General features: G+C 45.9%; 1 protein-coding gene across 3 annotated transcripts in view; it reads right to left on the bottom strand.

The window, feature by feature from the left end:
- The window catches only part of ATAD2B (ATPase family AAA domain containing 2B), a 64161-nt gene that overhangs the window by 40578 nt on the left and 8846 nt on the right, over positions 1–14737 (bottom strand). For 2 of the 3 annotated variants that reach the window (XM_075269183.1, XM_075269185.1), the window contains exons 2-10: positions 12876–13030; positions 11301–11350; positions 8909–9056; positions 5996–6098; positions 4780–4912; positions 3362–3481; positions 1241–1316; positions 720–821; positions 507–618 (exon numbers count right to left, since the gene is read on the bottom strand). In XM_075269183.1, the coding sequence (XP_075125284.1) occupies positions 507–618; positions 720–821; positions 1241–1316; positions 3362–3481; positions 4780–4912; positions 5996–6098; positions 8909–9056; positions 11301–11350; positions 12876–13030 (999 nt within the window). The remainder of the gene's footprint in view (positions 1–506; positions 619–719; positions 822–1240; positions 1317–3361; positions 3482–4779; positions 4913–5995; positions 6099–8908; positions 9057–11300; positions 11351–12875; positions 13031–14737) is intronic. The other variant, XM_075269184.1, reaches the window with a different exon arrangement.

The raw sequence follows: 14737 nt of genomic DNA, 5'->3' as shown, positions 1-14737 counted from the left end.
GGGAAGGAATATTTTTCCCCCTGAAATGGGGCAATTGGCTTGAGTGTCATGGGGTTTTTTTTGCCTTCCCCTGGATCAACACTGTAGGGATTGTAGGGTTATAGGTTGGACCATTGTCTTCATCCAACCTCCTCTACTATGTAACTATCTCTGATATTACAATCTGCTGTATAACACCGCCTGCATCCTCCACACATTACCTGGTCATACAAGGTACATGGATATCGGGATATTGGGAAACTGTTGAGGGGCATAATGGCTACAGACATTTGTTCAGGACATGCTGCAAATGTCAAAAATTCAGGGGGTCCCATTTCATATCTCTCCCCTACTTGGAGTGTGGGGGTCCCTCGTGAAGCAGATTAGGCTCCACCTGGATATGGAAACTGCTTTAACTGCAGCAACCAACAATGTAAAAATGACCCAGTTTCCCATCAATTTCTACCGTGACCGTGTGTAAATTAATGTAAAGTAATGTAAAGTGCTCCATAACCTCTAACACTCACCGACCGATCCAGGTTCATGGGGTCTACGTCAGCCAGACTGGCACCAACTTTTACCCGTTCACGCAAGATGCCACTGGCTAGGTCCTCCGGTCTGAGGTTCATGGGTAGACACCTGTACAGTGAAAGAAAGTAAAATAGAGGTCAGAGAGATGTGAGGTCCCAATATCATACCCCATAACAGGTTTGTCCCAAGCATGGGTGTATGTGGAGTACCTATTCCTCGCTTTGGCCATGCTCTTAGACTTTCTTCTTTCAAACCGTTCTTCGTCTGAAGAGGATGTTGTATCACTGCTGTGAATCGCATGCTTCTTCCGTCTACGTAACAAAGATTCCACTATTAAAAGGGATGTCCAGGGGATTTAGATTCACTTACCTTTTCTGGCAGACTCTGGATGCACCCCGGGGGTTCTGGTCTCATCCTTGGTCATGTGATCAGAAGCAGCGCTCAGACCCATCCCTCCTTCTCAAATCATGCAGGTAATAACATGCAAAATTGAGAAAGGAAGGGTGCGGAGAGACCAACAAGTTGAAGCGTTGCTTCCAATCACATGGCCCAGGAATCACGAGATCTCCAGGACAGGTAAGTGAATCCGCGGACATCCCCTTTAAATAAAATAATGTAAGACCATTACAACTCGCATTAATCACATAACCAAATGTGATGGTGGAGTAAAGTCTGGTCACCCCCCCCACCCCTCCATTTATCTATGTATAGTGTATTATTCTGTACGTACCGGATATGGCTTCTTCTTGCAGGAGATCTGTGTGTATCAAACAAAGTGCTTTGTCGTTTTTTTTGATGTGCTGGCTCTAGAAGACAATTGGGAAATCTTTATAAGTGAATGCACATCATGGACACACATCACCAAGACACCGTCTGTACATACGTTTGCTTATGTAACTTATCTAGGGACTTGTCGCCTCTCTTGGCTCTTTTTTAGTAAATACTTGTATTTTCCATAAAATAATTCTGGAGAATCTTCTCTCACAACCCTGCCCTGTGCCGCCCCCTGTTATTCCTCCAGGAAATGTAGCAATAAGCTGACAACCTGGCGTTACCATTCCCTTGACATAATGCAGTCCGACACTGCCCATTCACTATCACATTTCTAAGTTTTGCTATGGATTTAATAGTTCTATATCTGGATTTGTTACCCAGTTCTGCCACTAGAGGACCCATCATCCATCATCATGATGGCAATACACATTACCCCTCGTTCACATCTGCATTTGGTAATCTGTTCGGGGAGTCCGCATGGGGACCCCCGAACGCATTTGCAAGCAGTGTGCAGTGAAAGCACACAGACCCCATAGACTATAATGGGGTCCGTGTGCTGGCCGCGCACTGCCTGCACGAATGATGCAGACAGGAAAGTAGATTGTGAACTACTTTCCTGTCTGCATGTTCCCTGCAGAGATCTGGCGGCAAGCACACGGACCCCAGTCTATGGGGTCCATGCGCTTTCACTGCACACCGCTTGCAAACGTGTTTGGTATTCTGTACCCATGCGGACTCCCCCAAACGGAATACAAACGCAGATGTGAATGAGGGGTTAGTCAGCCGAAAGCTCCGACTGACCCATGTATATGCACATATGATGTCTGAGAAAAAGGGAGCAAGTCACTATTATGCTAGGTTCACTCTAGTGTTGGTCTCTCCATCGCTGGGGAGAGCCACGGATGCTTAACTATAACGGGGCCCATGGGGTGTCCACCATTGCAAAACTGATACTGGAGGAAAGAAAAGTCCTCTGTGCAGGGGCTTTTCACTCGGCCGATATTCAGAGACAGATGTGAAGGCAGCCTTAGCCAGGTCAGGTGAGTTATCCCCCAGAAAACAGGAGGCTTAGTCACGATAACATCTAATATGCCTGAACCTTTCCTCCCAGACATCTGTTGTTGGGGGTGGGAAGACTTCGGTGACCCCCTTCTACACTTGGCTGGTCGCCCAAAGTGTTGTGTGTATGGCCGGTTTAAGGCCTGTATTTCTCAAAGATCCAAGGCCAAGTGTTCCATATACACTAGGATCCCAGCACTTGTATACAACTTCTGGCTCTCAGCTGTTCCCATACTACAAATCCCAGCCGGCCCTGACAGCACAGGATGCTCTATAACAGCATATCCCTATACGCAGAAAGTAGTACCACCTCTCATAGGCTTTATATCCCGGGTATATACATGGACACATCTCTTATTTAGCAGTTTAACCCACAAGAAGTTAATTCCTTTATTGTTACTTTCATTTCCTATTTACAGCATTTAGAAAAAAAAAAAAAAAAAAAAAAAAACCTATCGTGAGGGCCTAAATCTTTATTGTATAAGTCAGGGAGATACATTTACCATATAAGGTAATTTATAATAAATTCGTTGGGCCATTGAAGCCTCAAAAAAACTTTCAGGAATGCTCGTGCAAAGCCGCTATTGCACAAAAATTAGCAAATTTTTTTTTTTTTACCTCTGACAACTGGCATTGTGGGTGATAGGCGTGTGCATTACTGTTTGTACATGTAAGATGCACAGACGTCAGTACATATTATTGGGGGTCTTCATTAGACCCAGGCCTGTCACCATTTTCTGGTTTCCACATGGACCCCATTATAATCTATGGGGTCCACGGGTTTCCTTAGGTAATTGCTTTTTAATGCGGATTAGGTTTCTGCGCAGGGGGTCCCCAAACAGACTTCCCAAACAGAAACCCGTGTCCAGATGTGAACCAGGCCATGGGCCATTTAGAAGACTAATTCCAGGACCGATGGGTGGTTTAGTGTCTCAAATAGACCTGACAGGTTCCCATTAAAGGGGTGGTCTCAGCACATTCATTGGTGGCATGCAGATACAGTTTATACATTACCTACCAATAGGAGGCGCTTGGTACCTCTCCACAGTTTTCCTTTGCCTTAAGTTATACGGCCGATCGTTTTCCTCTCCTTCTACCTCGGCTTCTTCATCCCCATCTTCGCCTTCTTCTTGAGATTCTGCAAATTACAATTTTTTTTTTTTTTTAATTTATTCAGGCAAAAAAACAAAACAAAACAAAAAAATCAGTTTTATTTCTGCCTTCCACACCAAGTGTCTAATATGGGGAGACAGCCACACATGGGGAGAACAAGACCCCCCTGTTCTGCCAGGGTGCTGTACACGGACACTGATCTCTTGATGTATGGCTGTGAGATGATGGATTGTGTGATCTCTCCATTCAGTCCATGTCTGCACAACTGAAGCTACACCGGTCTGCACAGAGCACAGTCTACAATATGACCTAACTGTGATGCCGCTCATCGCAGAACCTGCAGCTTTTGACAGACACTCTGCGGCCGCTCCTCCTAATCCTGATGTCCATATTGGACTCCAGACCCTTCGATTTTTCCTCCATTCATGTCAGTTGGAAGAAGTGCATGCATCTGTATGTGACATCTAAGCTCCCGCCACAGCAGTTGGAAGTATAGAGGCCGAACTTACCAGGGTTGTGCAGGATTAGAAAAACATGGCTGCTTTTATACATGGCCAGGCCTGGTACTGCAGCTGAGCTACAATACAATGAATGGCTGAGCTGCAATACCATATACAACCTATGGATAGGAGGGACACTGTTTACGGAAGAATACAGACAGTCCATTTCTAATCATGGACAACCCCGTGAATACAGAGAGAAAAAATAAAAATGAAAAAAAAAAAAAAAAAATACTAAAAATAAAAAACATCCATACATTATATATATATATATATATATATATATATATATATATATATATATATATATATACATATATATATACATATACATATATATATATATTCTACCATACTCTTTCAGAAGGACAGTTGTGATTTACAGTACCAAACAGGTCCCCATTCATTCAGCATTGCCTTTAATACTAACCATTCCCTGCTCCCCTTCCCTACAGTATTCTGGATCTTTCACCAGTCACAACTATTCTGTGTGTGCGGCACATTACAAGGGTCTGTAAATACAGTATACATAGCTTTGCTGCCCTGTACTGAGAGACCCCACATATGATCCTATAGATAGTAACACCAGTGTATCCTGCCTGTCCAGGACACACAGAATAGTTGTGGTTGCAGATAGAGCCGGCATACAGAAGAATCAACACAGACTACAAACGCAAGTTAGAGAGAAGAAACACACCGCTTAATGGTGATCAAATTGGCCACAAGTTAATTGAAACAAGAATAACCATTTACCAAAATGACAAGTTAGCAAAGAAGATACCAAAAAGCTGAAATTAAATTAAAAGTAAGATATGCAAGAGACCTTCAGAAACCTCTTCCTCTTCTTCCTCCTCTTCTCCCTCGGAGGACTCTTCGTGACGAGTTTTGATGGGGTAACTATTTCTTCTCAAGCTTTTCCTCCTCCTCTTCACCCGAGAGTACATGTCCATGTTCTCCTATAATATAGGCGAATGATACACTAAATTCTCACGCCCAGTTGACTGTGCAAACAAAGCGGTCACCGTATATTTGTCTGCATGGTCCAAAGAGTAAAAAAATTTTATGTCTTACATACATCGTTTCTCTCACCTCTGCAAAACCTATGACAGGGCCTCCACTTAACTTGTGCTATCTGTAATAAGAGTATGATCTTATGCTGGATTTGGGCCTCTCAGGCTCCAGCAGAGTTTGCTACCTCTGCACCGCCTATAGCTACGCCGTGAGGTTAAAGGGATCCCATCATTAAAATCAAATTTTTTGTCCCTATCATATAGGAATAGCCTTAAGAAAGGTTATTCTTCTCCTACCTTTAGATGTCTTCTCCGCGCCGCCGTTCCGTAGAAACACCGCTTTTCACAGTATGCAAATGAGTTGTCTCGCAGCCCTGGGGGCGGGTCGCAGCGGTCAAACAGCAATGAGGGTGTCCCCAATGCTGCAAGAGAAATATCCAGCGCTGCCTCCATCTTCTTCACTTCTTCTTCTGGGGCTTGGCTTCATACTTCTAGGCCTTGGGCAAACCCAAATGCGCATGCCCGCCGGCCACAAGAAAATGGCCGCTTACACAGTAAGTGTAATCAGCCATTTTCTTGTGGCCAGCAGGCATGCGCAGTCGGCTGCCCAAGGCCTAGAAGTTTGAAGCAAGCGCCGGAAGACGACCCGTTCCTGACGAAGATGGAGGCGGTGCTGGAGAGTTCTCTCGCAGCATTGGGGACGCCCCCAGTGCTGCGAGAGAACTCATTTGCATACCGACGAAAACCGGGATTTCTACCGGCGCGGAGAAGACATCTAAAGGTAGGAGAAGAATAACCTTTCTTAAGGCTATTCCTATGTGGTAGGGACAAAAAATTCGATTTTAATGATAGGATCCCTTTAAGCCTCCTTGCTCTACCAATAGACCAAATAAGGGGGCCTTAGACTGATCTATAATGGTGTAATCCCCACCTTTTCAGGTTTACTGCTCCTTGACCTTAATGTAACATACTCAAGATCTTGGCTATCAGCAGATCCCTGGATTTAACAGAGCTTGACATAAGACTCACAAATTCTGTGTCCGTCCACATGCGCAGCCGTTCCACCTCTCTGGATTTACTACTCCGCCGGATGTTGATATTGTCCATTTCCTGGAGAACCGCCTCGGCAGTGCTTCAAAACAAATATACACAAAAATAAAAATGACACCTTTACTTTTATTTTTATCATTTGACCAAGCAACAAGACACCATTATTCTAGATTTGAAGTAGATATCCCAATATTTAGGGTATTATATACCACCTCATGCTCACTCCCATTACCCGAGGATCTGGTTCCAACACTTACTGGATCTCCAGTTCATGTTCCAACCTCAGACACAAGAAACGGCTGTTCAGCCAATCACTAGCAGCAGTGATCTGCCTCAGCCATTGATTGGCTGGGTGGCCATTTCCTGGCACTTCCTGTGTGTAGAGCTGGAAACAGGAAGTAGGGACATAGACAAGCAGAAATCAAATAGAGTCTGAGCAGGAGCAGCACTGGATAGGCAAGTACTGCTTCTTTCATTTTTTAAGCCATTCTGTGTCAGCCTTAGATTTTTCTTTCCTCCACGTGAACGCGTTCCGTCGCGGCTTTCCGCTCTGGATTAGGCCCAAATGAATGGGCCTAGACAGGAGGGAGGTGTTGCAAGGCGGACGCCACAGTTGAATCAGCCACGGAATCAGCCTGAAGAAAGGGTAGCTCGCTTCTTTTTTCCGTGAGCGGGAACAAACTGCTCACGGAAAAAGGAAATGACCGTCTCCCATTGATTTCAACGGGAGGCAGCAGGATTTTGACGTGGACTCGGCATCAAAATCCTGACCATTTTGCCCTGTTTGAACTAGCCCTTAGGTGCCATCTGTATATGGGTAGGCTATCTGCAGTGGTCCAACACCCAGTCCCCGCACGGAATAGCTGTTCCAGCACTATGGAGTGCGTGCAGACTCTCCTATTAAAGTAAGAGGAGCAGTGCATGAGCCCCATCCACTGTATAGTACTGATTCTGAGACATGGCAGCGTATTACTTTAATAGGAGAGCCTGAATGTGCTCCCCATCCAGCGCTGCTATTTTTGGAAACAGTTCATCTGTGCGAGTTCTGGGTATTGGACCCCCAAGATCACATACTGGTGACCTTTCCTATGGATAAGTCATTAGCATTAAAAAAAAAAAATCGATTTGGGGGACAGACCCATTAAAGGAAGCCATGTACAATCTGAAGGGAGTGATGGTTACATACATGCTGTCACTGCATTTATAGCCTATGGAACCAGTTGATAGATTCGAGCACTGTACTAAATCTCCTTTCATCCTATAGAGATGAATGAAGTGTCAGCACACGTGCACAAGCATCTCTCCATTTAAACAGAGGAAATGCAAGCCCTGTCCTTGTGATCAGACATTTGTCGCTTATGCCATGACTAGGTAATAAGTTGTGATTGTGAGGTAGACCCAGAAACAAAAAAAGAACTATAAATCCTCCCCATTACTTCCAGGTCTCAGTTTCAGCGTTTTCCGCACATCATAGAGATGTGAGACAACATCCAGCACTAACCCAGGAGATAATATAATCCGTCTGAATGAGACTTTGGTAAAAGTAATGACTGAAATAACCCTTGTACATGACAGGAAGGTTTCCTTTCATGTTCCTGTCCAGGTGGAATGAGCATGGAGGGGTTCGTCTGTCTGCTTTTTGTTAATCAAAGCTGTGATGAAGAGAGAACAAGATTAAATCGATCCCGGTAATCCCTCAGGTCTTCATGCACAGAAATATTCAGAGAGCGCACGGCGGGGTGTATGCAGCGCAGGCTCACAGAGGAGACCTGGTAAGTGTGGAGAGACTGCTTTACCCAGAGCACAAGGAACCCCGAAAAGCGCCAATCTTCTCACCCAGCATTCAAGCCTATGGTTCCCTGACCAGTGACGACTATAGAACTATTACAATGTCATCTTAAGTACTGCAGTTCACTATATTCGTCTGGGCAGTGCACCCTTAACCCCGTAAGGACATACCCATGCGTCTTTACAGTCTTAAGCAGCTGCAAAAAAAATAAATAAAAATTGTGCAGCTGCAGAACCAGAGGCGCGGCCGTAACTACAGCCAGGGGCTTCTATAGAGAAAGCAGGGATGGGTTATTACCGTCCCTGCTTTCCCATTACTGTGTACACAACTATTCAAGCCACAATGATGACTCAATAGTCACTAGTTCCACCATAGGCCAGGCCTAGAGGTCCCAGATGAGCTCAGGTTAGGAGGCTTTTATTCCATCTGTAACTAAGGCTAATGTAAAAACCCGAATTACAGGGGAAAGTTGTTTTGGCTGACTGTTATGCTCCCCCCAAAGGTCACACACACACACAGCCTGGTGTGATCATGGCGCCAGGGGTATTAAATCTCCTACGTTGTCATGCAATCTGCATGGCCATCAACACACACGTGTATTTTCAGCTGATCTCCATGTAACCTATATATTGCAATGAGAGACGGTTTAAAGGTCAAAACTGCTGACGGACTCAAAGGGTTTTTGGGGTCATTAAAAATAGGCAGGGGTCCGCTATCCAGGCCGCTCACATTTAAAGAGACTGCACTCTTCAGTTGAACGCTACAGCCTCTTCACACAAAGCCAAGCACAACGCTGTATCACCGCTGTGCTAGGAGGGGTCTCGGCTCCTCACAGTATTTCTCTGAACAGCTACACTCCCACTCCGCCATGATAAAAGGCCCATTTATTTTAGATTTGATTGATACGCGGTGGGCAGGAAATAATCCAAAGACAGGAGGCCCCAGGTATCAGATCTTCACCCATCACAATGTTAGAGCTGCTGATCCGCCATAACAGTATAGGATAAGAAAACCTTTACACAGTCATAAAGTATTTGTGCATGTCATATTTTGGTGTGCCACTAGAGGGCACTCACTGATCAGAGGTGACGGCCACCACTCACCTGTTCACAAGCTGGTCGAACAATAAACTCTGGTTCAGGGTTTCGAATCGGTTACTCTTCGACCTGCAGCTTCTTCTGACCTCTCGTCCTCCGTTGATGCAGGGATGGTCGACGTTACCCTCCTTCTCCACACGGCGGCTTTTAAGAGCTACAATAGAACACAAGCACCGTGGTAAAAATGTATAGCGCCTTATCATATCAGCTTCTTTACCTTGAATTTCTTCTAATACAGAGATAATCGAGACTGCACAAGAGCAATTCGGAGATCTAAGGCTCAGCTCACATCTACGCTTGTATTCCGTATGGGGATTCTGAAAGACGCGGAGAGAAAAGCGCTGCAAGCGGAAACCATTATAGTCTATGGGGTCTATTTTATTTATGCGGATTAGGTTTCTGTTCAGTGGTCTCCAAGCAGACCCCACCCGAACGTAGATGTGAACCTAGCCTAACACAGTCACAACTAAACATTTCAGCAAGAAATAATTCCACTGGGCCTGAAGCTAAGAGTCAGACTTAGGTAGATGGAAACTAGCAAAATATTGTTGGTCACTGTCCCATATAGGGCTCACAACCTGAACTTCCTATCAGTATGTCTTTGGAGTGTAGGAGGAAACCCATACAAACACAGGAAGAACATACAAACTTCTTCCAGATGTTGTTCTTGTTTGGATTTGAACCCAGGACTCCAGCGCTGCAACAGTGCTAACATATGCAAAAAGAGAAAGACATGGCCCGCACATCCCAATCTCATACATTGATCTAGCGCTTCTCAGCAAATTCTACAATACTGAACATGAGGTTCTTAGGACACATATTGATCAAGGTGTATAAGGCCACTAGCCACTTCACGGCGACCTCTTTATAGTGGGGCCTACCACTGAAAACTACAATTCCCAGCATACCCCAACCAGCTTTGGCAAACTGGGAGAGCTGCAGTTTTCCCAGCTGAGAGAAAAGAGACTTCATCTGATCACAGCAGGTCCCACTCCCAGACAAGGACTAACTGCCAAGGAAAGAAGCAACTTACAGGGGAAATGTAGTATCACACGGCTGCTATTCACATGAGAGTCCGCTAGTAAAGGACCACTCTCTTACTGCGACACCTCACCGGTCCCCCTCTCCTCTCCCATGCAGACCCCTCACCTCTCCCATGCAGACCCCTCACCGGTCCCCCTCACCTCTCCCATGCAGACACCTCACCGGTCCCCCTCTCCTCTCCCATGCAGACCCCTCACCGGTCCCCCTCACCTCTCCCATGCAGACCCCTCACCGGTCCCCCTCACCTCTCCCATGCAGACCCCTCACCGGTCCCCCTCACCTCTCCCATGCAGACCCCTCACCTCTCCCATGCAGACCCCTCACAGGTCCCCCTCACCTCTCCCATGCAGACCCCTAACCAGTCCCCCTCACCTCTCCCATGCAGACCCCTCACCTCTCCCATGCAGACCCCTCACCTCTCCCATGCAGACCCCTCACCGTTCCCCCTCGCCTCTCCCATGCAGACCCCTCACCTCTCCCATGCAGACCCCTCACCTCTCCCATGCAGACCCCTCACCGTTCCCCCTCGCCTCTCCCATGCAGACCCCTCACCTCTCCCATGCAGACCCCTCACCTCTCCCATGCAGACCCCTCACCGTTCCCCCTCGCCTCTCCCATGCAGACCCCTCACCTCTCCCATGCAGACCCCTCACCGTTCCCCCTCGCCTCTCCCATGCAGACCCCTCACCTCTCCCATGCAGACCCCTCCCCTCTCCCAGCTGAGGTCTGTCACTGATGCATTCAATGACTGACTGAGCACTTGTTTCCAGTGTGTGATAGGAGGGCCCAGGTGTCACAAATATCATTCTCAATCCATTTTCGAAAACGTCAAAGGGTTCTCTGGGACTTTCTAACTGATGACCTATCCTTAGAATAGGTCATGCATTGAAGAACTGTGAGGGTCCAACACCCAAAACCCACCATGGAACACTTGTCGGACGACGCAGCGAGCTCTCTGAGCATTGTGTCCATTTCACAGGGCATGTGATGTCAATTCCCTTTAATCGGATGTCAACGCCTTAAAAACTATTTGCAAATATTTCAATGATTTCTTAATTAAAAAGCTCCCATTGTTTGTGTACAGTGCGTCTCCATAGTAACAGACTACAAACAAACCCTGTGTAGTCTGACTCCGCCCTCACTGCCGCATGTTCTACCGTCAGTAGGAAGGCAGAGGGATAACAGAACTATAGGGTTAAACTACATAGGCTTAGTTCATAGCCATCATTTACCTTAAGAGCTGTATATACAAACCGGTAGATTATTTTAGATTTTTTTCCCCTTAAGACTCATTGCTGAGAAGCAAGGGAGCGATAATAAAAAGTAAAAGAGACAGCTGTGTAGAAATACTTACATAGACTGCTGTGGCTGTTTGGTAAAGTAGCACCAGACTGGGATAATAACCTAGGACAGAAGCGCAGACCTGGATTAGTCACGGGCAGGCTGAGATTTTCTATCATTTCATTTAAGCAATTCATTTCTAAAATGTCTCTGGGCTCTGTTCACACTGACGTCTCGCCTGCAGTATGTATTAAAAGCAGCAATGAAGGTTGTGACAGATCCATTAGGATCACTTTGCTAGGAGGTCAGAATGGATTGTATAGTCTCCTGGGTTTTTAAAGTGGGTCAGTTATCATATCAGGCAGGGAAGGAGGGAAGAGCGCCCCCCTTAGGATACAGCAGACTCAGAATGATGACTGTAGTATGAGCTATGAAAGAACTCAGCAATGAAACAATTTTTTTGGTGTCTTGTTTGGGACATCAGAACTGTCGATATAGTATACAGGGAGAGATACAGCTTACCCCTGCATTAGATGAGCTTTAGGCGGGTCCTTTGCAGTGAGGTGCCAAAAGTCAGTGCCCACTGGCCCTCAGTGAGGCCAATGACTTCGCTCTACTTTATGGTCAGATTCCACTGTGTGAACAAGCCCCAACCCTGATTATTTAAAGGGATCCTATCATTGGATACCCTTTTTTTTCTGACTTAACACATAGGAATAGCCTTAAGAAAAGCTACTCTTCTCCTACCTTTAGATGTCTTCTCCATTTGGAAGAAATCCCGGTTTTCTTCAGGATGCAAAAGAGTTCTCTCGCAGCACTAGGGGCGGTCCCCAGCACTGGGGGCGTCCCCAATGCTGCCAGAGAAATCTCCAGCGACGACTCCATCTTCTTCTAGAGCGCCCTCTCCCTGTGTCTTCTTCCATCCTGAGTTTCAATCTTCTAGGCCTCGGGCAGCGCCGACTGCACATGCCCAGGCCACAAGAAAATGTCCGCTTACACAGTAAGCTGGTGTAAGCGGCCATTTTCTTGTGGCCCAAGCATGTGCAGTTGGCTCTGCCAAAGGCCCAATGGAAGAGCCAACTGTGCATGCCTAGAAGATTAAAACCCAGGATGGAAAAAGACGCAGGGAGAGGGCGTTCCAGAAGAAGATGAAGGCGGCGCTGGAGAGTTCTCTCACAGAATTGGAGACACCCCCAGTGCTGTTTGAGTGCAGGGGCCCGCCCCCGATGCTGCGAGAGAACTCCTTTGCATACTAAAGAAAACTGGGATTTCTACCGAACAGGGGTACAGAGAAGACATCTAAAGATAGGAGAAGAATAGGCTTTCTTAAGGCTATTCCTACGCGTTAGTCAGAAAAAAAAAGGTATCCAATGTTAGGATCCCTTTAAGAGAGACTGGTCAGGGTCATCTGGGTATGGCCAAGACTGCTGAAAGACTCCCTTTAAGGGAAGCAACCAATATGGCTGTTCATCCTGTGATCACTTCTGCAAAAAAAAATAGGAACAACTAAAGAGCAATAAAACGATCACTAAGCTTTGAGGGCGGCGATCATTTTCTCATTTGCCGCCAAGGATCAGCCAGATCGTCACGTGACACTCCTCACCTCCAGCACACTGTACAATGTCACCCAGCAGAGGACGCTCTTTACCTGGATCTCCTGGTTGACATACTCCATCCCTCCCGCTGTTTGGCGGCACGAGGTTTCGGGCTCTCTTTCCGGACAGGCTCAGCATGGTTACAGGCTCGCTTGGCTGGAGGTGATAACTGGCTGTCACTCAGGCTGGCATCACTGCTGGCATCTTTCTGTAAGGACAAAGGAAAAAAAATATTCTGTCAGAACTTCTACTCTGAACTGTATCGTCTTACTGTGCACGGAGATGAAGCTATTCCTTCTGTAGAGGTATTCGTTACTGTATGATTGGTGGGGGTCTGAGCCCTAAGAATGAAGGGTCTGTATATCTCTGCAGAGCTAAGGGGGGCTTTGGATAGGAAAACAACACCAGGTCCCACTGATACTAAAAGGGAAGGTGTAGAAGAGCTGGAGGTTGGAGCGCACTGGTCATATACTGACGGCATATCCCTTTAAGCTAGGGATCCGGGCCCGTCATGACTGAGAACACATGAAAGAATGTAGTCAGCCATTCTAAGTTATGGGCTGGTGAAGATCCGACCGCTGAGACCCCCCGAACACTCACAAGAACTGAAGTATTTTACACTACAGTCCGCTACCATACCCACTGCCTATAGAGATGAATGGAGCTGTGAAACATGTGGTTCCTCAATTTTAGAAGTTAAGAGTCAAAATTTCCAGCCTGGAGCCCTACTGAGTAGTTAGACATAAAATCTGTTACGCTGAGTGTCCGCATCCACCACTAGAGGGAGCTCTCTGCATCCTGTGTTATTACAGCAGTCACAGCCCACTTAGTGAGCTCCCCCTAGTGACGGCTACAGGTATCCAGAATACGGAAAACGTCATTGCCGCCATGAGTTACTTTCTTTACTCTAATATCGCAGAAATAGTGAAAAATCACAGCCCAAAACAAACAAAAAAAATCTGACAAAAATAGCATGCATCTCAAAAATGATGCACGAGAATGACATCCCGATCAGAAGGCTGATGAAAATTCACAAGTAAAAAAGTTCCAGCACCAAAAATAAATAAATAATCAGAAGAAATATATTAACCCCTTCCCGCCGTTGGCATTTTTTTGATTTTCGTTTTTGACTCCTCTCCTTCTAAACCCCATAACTTTTTTATTTCTCCGCTCCCAGAGCCATATGAGGTCTTACTCTTTGCGGGACAAATTGTTCTTCATGATGCCACCATTAATTATTCTATATAATGTACTGGGAAGCAGGGGAAAAATTCAGAATGGGGTGGATTTGAAGAAAATATGAATTTCTGCGGGTTTCTTACGGGCTTTGGTTTTACGGCGTTCACTGTGCAACCAAAATGACATGTCACCTGTATTCTGTTATTCGGTAAAATTCCGGGGATACCAAATTTATATGGTTTAATTTACATTTTAACCCCTTAAAAAAATCCAAATTTGTGTTAAAAAATTTTTCTAAAAGTCGCCATATTCTGACAGCCGTAACTTTTTTATACGTCAGTGTACGGGGATGCATAGGGCGTCTTTTTTTTGCGAGGCCGGGTAGTTCTATCATTTTCGGGAAATGCTATTGCTTTGATCACTTTTTATTCTAATTTTTATCAGAATCAAAACAATGAAATAACGGCGGTTTGGCACTTTTGACTATTTTTCCCGCTATGGCGTTTACCGTACAGGAAAAATATTTGTATAGCTTTGTAGAGCGGGCGATTTTAGACGCGGGGATACCTAACATGTATGTGTTTCACAGTATTTAACTACTTTTATATGTGTTCTAGGGAAAGGGGGGGGGGGATTTGAATTTTTAATACTGTGTAACACAGTAGACACCCAGCGGCTATGACGGCCGCCCGACTCCCGGGCGGCCGCCATAGTTAAACACCCGACATGCGCCATA

This window comes from Leptodactylus fuscus, chromosome 3 (assembly GCF_031893055.1).
Source record: "Leptodactylus fuscus isolate aLepFus1 chromosome 3, aLepFus1.hap2, whole genome shotgun sequence".
In the NCBI taxonomy this organism is placed as follows: Eukaryota; Metazoa; Chordata; class Amphibia; order Anura; family Leptodactylidae; genus Leptodactylus; species Leptodactylus fuscus.
The sequence above is the reverse complement of the archived record's forward strand: the minus strand, read 5'-3'. Positions and strand labels throughout refer to the sequence as shown.